General features: G+C 31.4%; 1 protein-coding gene across 2 annotated transcripts; it reads left to right on the top strand.

Moving 5' to 3' along the window:
- Positions 1-5,098: 5,098 nt before the first annotated feature.
- On the top strand, positions 5,099-8,545 carry LOC142611837 (thiamine pyrophosphokinase 1). 2 transcript variants are annotated; one of them, XM_075783976.1, is made up of 6 exons: positions 5,099-5,312; positions 5,412-5,508; positions 6,910-6,982; positions 7,249-7,350; positions 7,617-7,863; positions 8,135-8,545. In XM_075783976.1, exons 1-6 carry the CDS (start codon positions 5,180-5,182, stop codon positions 8,245-8,247), a joined length of 765 nt encoding a protein of 254 aa, XP_075640091.1. In that variant the 5' UTR covers positions 5,099-5,179; the 3' UTR covers positions 8,248-8,545. The 2 variants fall into 2 exon arrangements, with proteins under 2 accessions (XP_075640091.1, XP_075640092.1); XM_075783977.1 differs by having other exon boundaries at positions 5,176-5,312; positions 5,407-5,508.
- The last annotated feature ends 4,853 nt before the right edge of the window (positions 8,546-13,398 follow it).

Genomic DNA, 13,398 nt, shown 5'->3' with positions numbered 1-13,398 from the left:
ATGCACAATTGTACATTGGTTCACCGTTCACAGAGACTTATACGTCTTTTTCATCTTTTAAAAAAAAAAAAAAATTATTTTATGAAATAATGGGTTGTGGATCGTGGTCATCCATAATATTTATTTAGTTATTTGGTAGATAAACTAATATAAATATTTTTTTTTTCAAAAATATATTAATTTTGTTTATAATTATATGACAAAATTTATATATAACACTTTAGGTGTTGTTCCTTAAATTTTCTTCTTAAGATTCAGCTATGTGGCTACTTAATTAAAAAATACACTTCTATTGTATAAGAAAAAATCTATGTAACAGAATCTTAAAAAGAAAATTTAATGAATAAAACTTAAGTACTGTATCTAAATCTTGTTCATAATTATAAACCCGACTTATAATGTATTATAAAACTGATTTAAAATACTAATATTACTATTTTCGTGTAGAATCTAATAAGTATTATTGTTTATTTATAAAATAAATAAAAAAAGTCTTGCTCATAATTATTCCAAATATTCAAAATCAGAACTTACCCCCACATAGCTACCCAATTATTGATGACTGAACCATTATGGGTCCCATTTAAGATGCACGTATGCATTAAATTCATAAACTAATCAATTTGTTTGAGGAGAATTCATAAACTAATCCTGCTGATAGATAGTGGCAAACCCAATCGCTTTGGGTAATGATGCTTGGCTCCCTAATATCTTGAGTCTCTCACACATTATGCCATGGTTTCTCTCAGACTCTCAGTTGCTGATAACATTAACATAAACTATTCGGATATTTGTCCTATCAAAATCCAAGTAATAATAATGTAATACATTGAATAATAATAATGTATATATCTTAATTATAAAATCCAACGAGGTGAGCTTTTTTTTTTTTTTAATTACTCTTGTACACTTCTTAAAACATTAAAATCAAGTGATTGACTTGATTCAAATTTAAAGTACAAGATTCAAATTTGTTTTTCTTGTAGTACTAAAAAATTTAAAGTATAAGATTAATAATGGTAGAACCGGATTGTTTTTAATGCATAACTTGTTCGCATTGTATTACAAAGTCCATGTACTATTTTCATGTTCACTATTGTAACAAATTATTATTTTCTATAAAAATTAAAATAGACTTTGCTTACGAAATTAAAGCATACAAATTTGTGCAAATAACAACATTTATAAGTATTTAGCAACAAAAAAAAAAAAAAAAAATCTTAAGTAGTAGGGGGAGGGGCTTCATAGCTACTTTCCATAATATTTTCAACTTTCAAGGCATTAATAAAATTAATGTTTGAAATAGTATAAATCGTGAAACTCAGTGGTGAAAAATGTTTTGTAACTGTTTTATATAATTGCATTAGGACTTAGGAATTCTTCATGTTTACCACGAAATGAGGGTTTAGAGAAAAGGTTAGGTAATATTGTAATAAGACTACTTTGTAGTACTCTAAGCAAGCGAGGCAAGTATTAAAAGTTAGCAAGCCCATTAATTTAATTATATTTCAAATAAGAGTTAAGCCCAAGCTTATCAACAAAGTAAATTACATGTTTTAGCTTGGCTCATTTTATATTTAAGTAAGTAGGCGTTTGTTTGCAAACTACTTGATTAACTTATTCTTTTTCCATATATGGTAAACACAACACAACAGCTACATTTTTTTTATCTTGCAAAACTATGCTAATAATTAACAAATAAATTATATTTTAAAAAATTATTTGAGTTGCTTAGTATTTTACAAACCTTATATTGTTTAAAAAATGTATTTTTCACTACCAAGTTGACTATTTATATCATCAATACATTGCAAGTACTCACTTGATATCTTAAAAACTTATTTACAATCTTACATGATCAAGTATCGAGTTTGTATAAGTATATTTATATATGCATATACATATAAGCATGAAGTATATAGGATTGAAATTATCCATATGTATTAAATTACCCAACTCATTAAAATGATTTAAATACATCATATGACTTATTAAATAGGTAATATGACTAAAAGTACATGTGAATAGTCATTTGATCTGCCATGTGGTGGGTAGGAGGAATTTTCCTCCAAAACAATTTAAAGGTAAATTATATCAAATTATTTACATTTAAATCAAGCCTCATGTTGACGAACTTGTTCACGAGCGAATTGTTATATTTGAACATGCATAACTCTTTTAAAAGTTGAGCATAAACTTGGGCTTCTCCTCAAAATTCAAGGGAAATAACACTTCATCCCTTGAGATTTGGAGGAAATCAACATATTGATCTATCCATTGAATCTAGTAACATAATTGACCAAGCCCTAACTTTGGTTTTTTTTTTTTTTGGGAACCCCTAACCATGGTTGATGGAAGCTTTTTAGGTTAAATTTTACTATTCTTTGTCACCAAACTTCCAAAGCAACACTTCCAACAACAACTCCAAGTAGGTCAACAAACTAGGTTATCTCCTGTAATTCTCTCTTTTCTCCTACAATTCTTACAATACTACACATACACTTTGCCAACTTTTAAAAATTTGGAATATTATGTAGCTGTTATTAATGGAATGACTAATGTGTTGATTTTCTTCAAACCTCAAGAGAGGAGAGCGTCACTCTCCTTAAGTTTTGGGGTATAGTATAATTTCCTCATACTTCAAAAAATGTTTGGTGAGCATGACATACTTGTAGACTATATAGTATTGTATCCAGAGGTTATTTGCTTGTAAATATAATCTTAGTGTTTGTGGGGTGTGGGGGGCAGGGATCGAAGTTCAAGTCTCTATGAGGGGGAAGCTTCACATATATATACACTTAAATTATGTTAAAGTAGAATTTATATCTTGTATTAAAAAAAAGGTCAAGTTCTTGACATTTTTTAATTGTCACTCAGTTTTTAAAAGGCAATGTTTGGGTCTGGGTGTAGTGTTTTGTTTTATTTTGTTTTTTATGGGATCTTACTTGAAAACGACATATTGTTTATTTTTAGTAATTTATTTGTATAATGTTTATTAAAAGATATAAAATTTGGTAATTCTTATGTTAAATGTGTTAAAAAGAGGCAAAAAAATATTAAATTTTTTTTTTTAACAATTCTCAAATGCATAATTAGACGTGTTTACATTGTATTGGATTTACTGTCCTGAAGCATTGGACTTAAACCGTGTTCCTAATTAAATTCATTGGTGAATGTTGCTTACACAAGTTCTTTTGTTTACACACCCATGACTTTACATATATATATATATATTTAATTAGAGAATTGAAATAGAGGAGATTTGAGAAGTAGATATTTTAATTGAAAATACTAAAAAATATTAATTGAATTAGAAGGCTCTTGGCCTATGATGGGTTGTTATGATTAGACAAAGTCAACTTCACCTAAATTCATTTATTACAATTATGTTGGGATTTTTAATATATGGTGTTTGCTCAATGATTATTATTCTTACCATTTGATCAAGATACCAAGTGATTTGTGTTGTAAGTGATAATCAAATCCAGATGCCTTATTCGATGACAAAAGTTGTTGTTCTTTTTCTTTAGATAGATAGATGGTGGGGGAATGAGAAACAAGGATCAAATTACAAATATGTGACAACACAAAAAATGCCATTAGACCCATTATCACTAGGTTAAAATTCACACTACTTTTATTATTCATAAATCACAACGACCTATATATCAAATCAACAATTGTGTCCCAAACATTATTACATTAATTTTATTTTATAGTTATATAATCTTTTTTGGATAAGTATACACTACACAGTACATAATACTAGTAGCATTCTTTAAGGTATCTCAGACTATCCTAATCAAACAATAACTTTGACGATTCAAAAAAAGAAACAACAAAAATTGACCATTCAAATTTTCGCTATAAAAACTAAAAACTTAGGAAAAAAGGGTTTCCCGATAAATAAATAAAAAAAAAGGTTTTGGACCACTTTTGACTCAATTTTTCTCCACTGCCTTTTCTCTACTAACCAGTTTAACAAGTTGTGGTAAAAATTTATGACAAATAATGCCATCAAAGTTGTGAAAAATGGTAACATGAAAATAAATAAATAAAAACTGATTTGGGTTGAAAATTAATATAGTAGGTAAATTTTGACTAATGTACATCACACGTCATCATCTTCCTAATGATAATTTTAATCCCCTATATATAATAGTATATATTTTTGTTCCAAAAGACTCTAAAACTAAACAAAAAGAGGAGAAAATATTAAAATAGTATTAATTTTCAAACAATATAGTTAGTAGTTAAGTTTTACAAACTATATTTTTTACTAGCATCTCGAGTCTAAAAGACTCGATTTTGGGGCTATAAATCGAGTCTTTAATGCTCGATTTTATGGTCTAATTCTATCTGATGTAGCATTTTTTCCACGTGGCGACTACTTGGAAATCGAGTCTCTAAGACTCGATTTACAAGCCAGATGAAATTTGAATTCCAAAAAAAAAAACAAAAAAAAAGGACCAGGCAGCGCGTTGCCTGACCGCGCGACCCAGGCAGCGTGCGCGCCCAGGTCCGCGTGACCTGGGCTGGCCTAGGTTGCGCGCCCAGGCAGCGCGACACGGGCGCGCGGCCCGGGCGCGCGACCAGGCGCGCTGCCCAGGCGCGCGACCCGAGCCGGCCCGGGTCGGGCGGACTGGCGCGCGCGCTGCCTGGGTCGCGCGGCCAGGCGCTGCCTGGTCTTTTTTTTTTTTTTGTGGAGTTCAAATATCATCTGGCTTGTAAATCGAGTGTTAGAGACTCGATTTCCAAGTAGTCGCCACGTGGAAAAAATGCCACATCAGATAGAATCAGACCATAAAAATCGAGCATTAAAGACTCGATTTATAGCCCCAAAATCGAGTATTTTAGACTCGAGATGCTAGTAAAAAATATAGTTTGTAAAACTTAACTACTAACTATATTGTTTGAAAATTAATGCTATTTTAATATTTTCTCCACAAAAAGAACTAAAAATAGAAGGTTTATGCTTTTTTAAGAATGTTGTTCTAATAATATTATTTAAATATTATAAAAATATATATGAGTAAAAAAAATGTTGTGAAAATACACGTTAAATAACGAGTGATATTTAAACATCAAGAACCGTTGATTAAACAACACCGACCCTTCCTCTCTCTCTCTTCTCTTATACTGTGTGTGTGGAACTGGTTTTGTGTACCGTACGTTAGCGATGGAGGTTATGTCCCATTCTTCGGCTTTCCTTTTACCGACAATCCCGGCTGACCACCGACCTCCTCAAACGTACGCACTCGTCGTGCTCAACCAAAGCCTCCCCAGATTTACTCCTCTGCTTTGGAACCACGGTACTTATCCTGCACCCTCTCTCTGTTCTTTTTTCCTTTTTTTTTTTTTTAATTTTCTGAGAAATGATCCGGTGCGTGCGTACTTGTTATTTAGAGCAGCTCAACTTCATCTCTGTGCTGATGGAGGCGCCAACCGTGTGTATGATGAAATGCCTCTGCTCTTTCCACATGAAGACCCCTCCCATGTTCGAACCAGGTCTTTTTCTTCTTTGATATATATATATATATATATATATATATATATATATATATATATATATATATATATATATATATATATATTTTCCATTGATTTAATTTCTGGGTTTTAATTTAGTGCTATGTGCTTGTTTAATTTTTTATATTGAGCTTTTTTTTTAAAAATCTTGTGCATATAGTAGACCGTTTATTCTAATTTTTAAGTTCTAAGCGTTTAAAAAATAAAATAAAATTAAATGGGTTCTTGTGATTTGTGAACCTGGACTTTATGCTGTTGTAGAACACAAGCTAGAGTACTAGTTCATAAAAAAGTTGTCGAAAAAGGTTGTTCTTATTTATCCCAAATAATAAAAAATAATTAAAAAGGTTTGTTCTTTAAGATTTAATTTCTCGGTTAAAATGTATTTGTTAAAAAAGTTAGTTAGTTTGCGTGTGTCTTTTGAGACATGTGGTGCTTATGAGGAGAAGGTAGAAAGTGTAAACACAAAGTGCATCAGAAAACTTTTTATTTTTTGGATTTATTGTCTTTGTTTTTAACATTGAAAGATATTTGTTGTTGTATATGTGTGGGGACATATAGTTTTTAGTATGGAAATTATGTGTTTGTAAGACCCTTTAAACTTTAGAAATAGTTACAGTTGATCTTAGTCCACATAAGTTAAAAGTTTGTGGTGGCTATTGTTATCAAATTTTAGCCTATATAAAATATAAATGGATCAAAATTGAGAAGAAAGGCTGAGAGCCACATGTTCCATGGAAACTGAAAATAAAATGGCTTCATATTAGGCATTAGGAATTACTATGAATTTGAAGTCATTGGAAACTGCTGAAATGTGGGCAAGGCTAGGATACATCCTACAATTACTACCTTGATGAAAGATCTACACTTTAATGTGTTGAAGGATTTGTGACTTCCTTTGCTTCATCAAAGGAACTACTCAAGAAAGCTTCATATTTTAGTTTCAGATTAAAGCATAATGAAGCCTCCTATCTATAATAACTGAATTTCCTGCATATAAGCTTGAATCGTCTCGCGGGGTATTCCCTGTTTCAGTAAATATGCATATAAGTATATGTGGTGTTACCTGTTTTAGTACGTATATTTCATGCCAGGAATGAGATCTATTTTAAGCATTTCCCCAATGCTCTTGATGATGGGATGGTCAAATTCTGTTCTTTAGTGTTGTGTGCTGTTTTGGATGAGCTATATCAATTTTGCTCCTCAAGCCTCAAATCTGCTTATTGGCACTCAAGGAACCAGATTAGACTGCACCATATAGAATTTTGAATATTTTGTTATTTTGGGGTTTATTATCTTGTTTTAAAAGTTATAAAGATGTTTGTGTGTCTACATAATGCTGGTTTGTAAAACAACACTGACTTCCGGGATTTGTGCCAGGTACAAGCCTGATGTTATTAAAGGTGACATGGATTCAATCCGAACAGAAGTACTGGACTTTTATGCAAACCTGGTAACTATCTTTCTTTCCTTCGTGCACAAACCCTTCAATTGATCCTGTCATTCCTGCATGATTTTGAAACTTGTGACCTTGGTTAAACCTTTACAAATATGTTGTCATTCCTGGAATTGGCATCTATAGATCCATGATATGTGTATCCTATCTGACAAGTCTTTTTGTGCATTTTATGTTATTATGGTGTTACTGCTCTTTGGTTTTTGCATATGCAGTGTTCTGGAGCCATTCTCAGGATGTCTATGTTTGTTTATTGTATTCAGGGAACCCAGATATTGGATGAATCTCAAGATCAGGACACCACTGATCTACATAAATGTGTAGCATATATACGTGACTTTACACCAAACCTTGATAAGTCAAATGTAAGTTAAATACAGTCATCATAGAAGCTTTTTTTTATATAAAATCTGCTCTGCTTGTGTGAGCTTGAATCTGTCTGGTTGCTGATATTAAACTTGCAATTTTAATATTCTTTTATGGAACCATTTGCCTTAGTTCTTGCACATTGTGATTAGGGACTCGTTAGTACTAATTTATTGTGCCAGATGCATTGCAAATCTGCTGAATTATTACTGGCATGCATGCTTTGTTTGGCCTGTAATTTTTTTTATTTTTGATTTGATGCCAGCTATGCATTCTTGTTGCTGGAGCACTTGGTGGGCGGTTTGATCACACGTTAGGAAACGTCAATGTTCTATTTGTCTTTTCAAGCTTGAGAATAATTCTTATAACTAATGAATCACTCGTTCACCTTCTTCCAAGAACTCATCGTCATGAGATCCATATTCAATCCTCTGTTGAGGGTCCGCATTGTGGACTCATTCCTTTTCCGTTATCCAAAAGCACTACAACAACTGGACTTCAATGGGATCTCAGTGAGTGTATCACAGTCACATAATAATTTTTTGAGTTATTGCTTTTAGTTAACAAGCTTTAGTGGGAAGAACTCCTTTCTTGGCTTTGATGTTCTTGTCACACTCCACATCCTATCATGTACAAAAAATTATTCTTTTGTTCTCAATAAAATATTATTTATATTGTTAAAAAATGTGTGTTCATTTTTATATATTATTTTTTAACTACCTCTGTGGCTATGCAATTTGCTATTGTCTAATGTCCTGTAAATCTGTGTTCTGTCTATTCCAGCTAATACAGAGATGAGGTTTGGTGGTTTAATAAGCACATCAAATGTTGTAAAAGGAGAAAAAATAACAGTGGAATCTGATGCAGATCTTATTTGGACAATCTCCGTGAAATAGTTGCTTTTGAGAGGTGTACAAGCAGAAGTTTTCACAAGTTCTTTTAACCTACAAAAATTGCGAAAGAGTATCTTCAATTATTGTAGTCAAGGTGAATTTCTGTAGGTAGAATGCAAAGCTCAAAGAAATGGAACAAATTGTGTATTCTTATTGACTTTTATGTTTATAATTAATTAGGGAAATATTGTAGCATCTCTACTTTTTCTTCTTTATTTTTGTTAACTCCAGGGATGATTTATCCTTCACTCAGTTGTCTTGAGAAAAGTTCTTATCTAGTGTTTCTGAGCTTCTTGGAATCCTTGTCAACAGCACTTTCATATTCTCTAACTTTTTGACATTCCAGGTTTGCTGCGGCAATCAACCCTGCATTGTATTTTTCTTTGCTAATGCATGTACAAGTGAGATAAGAATATCTGATAGATTCATAGAAGAAACTAAAGGGCATGATCAAAATTGAGATTCAACTTCCATTGACTGCATTGCTCATATTGCATATTGGTGCTAAGTATATTCAGTTGAAATGCTACTGGCTTTGCCTTGTGTCTTCTCAATCTTGATTTAGAAATGCAAAGCTGGGATGCCAATTTCCAATATAGATGGTGCTTAACATTGACTTACCATTGCTAAGTAAAATGTTGGCTGATTTAGTAAGGTCAGGGTTCACTCAGGGTTCTCAACTCAAGACAACTGATTATGGGATTTTGCCTGAGCAGTTGCAGCGCAACGCCTGTGACGTAGATGATCTCAACAAATTATTTCTAAAATTCGGAAGATTTTGAACAATTGGAATTGGCTCTTAGAGCTAATTATTTGGTGATGACAACATCATCCTCACTTTCATTACTTTGAACACTGTAAAATTACGATAACATTGGAAAGTAAAATGCTTTACTTATTATAAGCGAATTCTTTGTCCAAGCTCCAAAGTAAAAAGTCTTCAAAGCACATGTTTCTTGTCTTACATAATGCAACAAAAAAGTTTTGACTTTGTATGAGCTGTTGATTAAGACTTGTATTAAATTAGGGGAAAGATATTATCTACCTGAAAAAGACTTTAGTCTATAAAGAAAAGAGTCATTTATTGGAAGATGAAATCACATACCAAAACAATAATCAACCTGAACAATTCAAGAATCATGACCATTAATCATGGGTATCAAATTGTTGGTCTCTTTTTTTGTTTGTCATCATTAAACTCAATGTTCTCTAGGACCAAACCACGAGGTTGGATCCCCTTCACTCTATTCTTGGTCTTATTTGGCGTCCCCTATGTTATGGCATATTCCCTGTCTAGTTCAGCAACGAACCTTTTCTTGTATTTTTCTTTGGTTCATCGTCGGAGGATAATCATGCACTCAACCCCAACAACCTCACCCCATAAAATAATGTCCGTTATTCAACTGTTTCAACACATAAATCCTAAACTATTGTAAAGAAAAATCGGGTTTTAGTTTTTCACACCATCATATTAATTTAAATGCAGTTTTATTTCATTCAAAAAAAATTTTTTTTTGCAGTTTTATTTGTTGAAAATTGGTTAAAATACTTAAAAAGGCGAAATTTTAAAAAATTATACATAATTAAAATTTAAAGGTATTAAAAAAAAACAGTTCCACAAACTTGCCAAATGGTTTTGAGACAAATATATAATATAAGTAAATAAACTATTTATTCTTATTTTAGTCCAGTTTAGCCCACTTCTTTCAGTTCACTACATGTTGATCTACTTTTAGTCTACTTCGATCTACTTTCGCAATTTTGGTAGACTCTTGATAACATTACATTTTTTTTCCTCTAATATAAGCTATAGATTTGCTTATATATGCTTTCTCTTTAGGCTAGACATATAAATGATGAATAGTTTGTAAGGAGTACTATAAACAAATTTTAATCAACTATATTATTTACAAAATATCTCATCTTATAATGTAAAATGCATTATGTTCTTTAAAAAAAAATTACATAATTTAAAACACTTTCAAATAACAAATTACATAGCTTAATTTAAAAAAACTAATATATTGTATTAACTATACTTTATTAGAAAATAATGTTGGAAAAATAGCATAGAGTGAATAAGAAATTGATGTTTTCTATGTTCATTTGAAGATGTTATTATAAGTGGTAAAAATCTTGAGTCTCACATAGGAAAGAAAAGAGATAATATATGAGTTTATATGCTCATGAGTTGGACATTGAGTTGGGCTTTTGGCATATATGGATTGGGCATACTTTTTCAAATAATAATAGTTTATTATTTTTGAGTCAGTTAGTCTGTGCACAACAGTTATTACTGAAACAAAGTGCATGTTCAGTAATGTATAATTTTTAGGCGTAAATGCACTTTTAGTCCCTACATTTTGACCCGATTTCTATTTTGGTTCCTACATTTTATTTTTACCACTTTTAGTCCCTAAACCAATTAACGAGTGACATTTAAGTCGTTACCGTCACCCAACTAACAGAAAATGCTAACGTGGCTAATGGCACAGTAGAATAATAATTAAAAAAATCTATTTTGGCATTAAAAAATTGCCACGTCAGCATCTAAATTAAAAAAAATTAATTTATTAATTTAAATTAAATAAAAAAAATTATAAACAAAATTAAAAACAAAAATCATATGAATGGAGATCTCAGATCCTTGAAGAAGAACAATAAGATTAGAAACCCATAAACTCATAAATTTCACATTCAAATGATCAAATTCCTATTCCAAATTCATCTTGATCATGAACACACAAAAACAACACAAGAACAACAAACCCAAAATATTCAATCCCAAGAACAAAATAATAGAAACCCAAAATATTCCAAAATTTGTACACAAATTCTTCCACAAAAATCAATTGTACACTAACACCAACCCAGATCTGAATGGTTTTTTTTTTCTTTCCTTTTTTATGTTCTTATTAGGAGCAGATTTGGGTTTGGAGCAGATCTAATGGCGCCGTTTCTGGGTTTGGAGCAGATCTGGGTTTGGGTTAAAAAACTCCCAATACTTTTCTTTGCACCTTCTTTCATTTCATTTGAGCCAAAACTAAAAATGGTTGTTGCTGCTACTTCCATTTCTTCAACGAGCTTATTCTCTCCCTATGCTCTCACTCGCCTAAAAACTCACAACCCTCAGCCTCACAAGCCCTCCAATTCCAATTCCAAGAGAAAGCAACTGCTACAAAACCTTAACAAGTTCAATACCCAATCCAATCGCTTCAAGTTCCTGCCGGAGCCGATTGTTCTCTCCCCCGGCAGCGAAGCCACCACCTACACTCGCCTCCCTCCCAAGGAAGATTTCTCAGTCCCTTCTCTCAATCTCTCCTCCGTAGTCAAGCTCGCCGACTTTGCCTTGCCGAAAATCCAAACTGAAATTCCTGATTTGATTAGTGAAGATGAATAAGCAAATCTGGGTAATTTAGGGACTAAATCACTGGGTTTTTTTGGGTAATTTACTTAGCAAAGATTGTGTTCTTCTGGGTTTGAATCTACTGTGGTAATTTGTTTTTTTTTGCTGGTTTGAATTTTTGTGTTTGATTTTTCTGGTTTGTTCATTGTGTTCTTCGTTTTTTTGTTTTTTTTTGGGTTGTTCTCTAGTGTTCGTCGTTTTTTATTGTCTGGGTTTGTTCATCCTATAAGGTAAATAAATAAATAATTAAATTATTGTATTTTTTGAGGTAAAAGATAGAATTAAATTATTTAATAGTTTGGTAGAAATAATTTAAAGTTTTTTAGGTTATTTATGAAATATAATTTATTATTATTTTTTAATTGGCTACGTCAGCATTTAATGTGCCAGCAATGTACTCAGTTTGCCACTTAAGCAATTTTCGTTAGTGGGCTAACATAAAAGACCAAAATGGAACACATTAATTGATTTAGGGACTGAAAGTGGTAAAATTAAAATGTAAGGATTAAAATGTAAAAAAAACCAAAATGTAAGGACTAAAAGTGCATTTACTCCTAATTTTTACGTAGTCCCTCATTCATAAAAACTACTTTTCAGGAAAAAAAAAAAAAAAACTCTCCTAGTGAGAATATTTTGTGCATTTTCATTTTGTGTCAAAGAGAGAGAAATAGACATTGAGTAGTTTGCAGAGCGACCTTGTGTGCTTCGTTTTCGTGCTGTAAATCATTTTATCCTAGGAGGCAGACGTTCGTGAATCTCAAAGCACCACAGTGATTGTGTGGGGCGAAATCTGCTTTAAGGAGATTATGTCAAACACAAGACTTTATCTGAATTGTTCATCCTTCATGCATTTGGTCTGTGAGTTTTTAATTATTTGCAGATTTTTTTTTTCTCTCTCTCTCTCTATATATATATATATATATTCAGTATTTGTTTATTGCTTTTTCTTTTCACATCTATTTCTGTTATTGCTTATTCTTAGATATGTGTATTATTCATTTTGCTTTATCACAAAAGTAAATTGTTGAAATATAACCAACAAATAATCCATCACTTTAAAAATGGTTTAGGACTAACACTTATAAGTTTCAATTAAAATTTTCATTTTTTCACTTAACAAAAAATAAAGAAAAGAAGAAGAAGCAAATTATCAAAATTTTTTGCACGTTGCACGTGTCTACGACTAATGATGTACAAGAGCTGAAACGTAGTATTTATTTTTGTTATGTTCTTGTTAAGCCAAATAAATGTATCATTTAGTTCGATTAATCTTCAATCTAGTTTTGGTCCATTTTAGTGCACTTACTTAAAAATAGGAAAAACAATTTTGAGTTGAAAATACCTATTTTAAATCCAAAGTTATTAAAAATTAGCTAATAAGAGGGTGTTTGGTTTGAGAAAATAAGTAGGTGTTTTCTATATTAATTTTCAATCTTTTGTAAGACTCACAACATAAAAAACTAGTTCGGTTTGAAAATTTGTATTAAATTTTCATTTTTAATATACTAAAATTTGAATTTGAATAAAAAAATGAATATGCATTTCCAGTGAAAACGAGTAGAAAGACATTTTTGTTACTTTTTAAAACGATTGGGACCCACCAACTCTTAAGTCCCCTCAACTCGAACTTGCACAATAACTGAAGTGACCTATATAAGTGAAAAAGAAAAAGTGTTTCTTTTTTTCCTAAAATAAAGAACATTAGTCAAACCGGAGAAGTGAGTATTTTGTATTCAAATTATGTATTC

This window comes from Castanea sativa, chromosome 10 (assembly GCF_040712315.1).
Source record: "Castanea sativa cultivar Marrone di Chiusa Pesio chromosome 10, ASM4071231v1".
In the NCBI taxonomy this organism is placed as follows: Eukaryota; Viridiplantae; Streptophyta; class Magnoliopsida; order Fagales; family Fagaceae; genus Castanea; species Castanea sativa.
This window is presented reverse-complemented; position numbering and strand designations above follow the sequence as displayed.

Bases quoted from the DNA above. Each gene is read 5' to 3' on its own strand.
- LOC142611837 (XM_075783976.1), top strand. From the start codon at position 5,180: ATGGAGGTTATGTCCCATTCTTCGGCTTTCCTTTTACCGACAATCCCG. The intron at 5,313-5,411 runs GTACTTATCCTG...TATTTAGAGCAG, and splicing joins TCCTCTGCTTTGGAACCACG to CTCAACTTCATCTCTGTGCT. The intron at 7,864-8,134 runs GTGAGTGTATCA...TGTCTATTCCAG, and splicing joins TGGACTTCAATGGGATCTCA to CTAATACAGAGATGAGGTTT.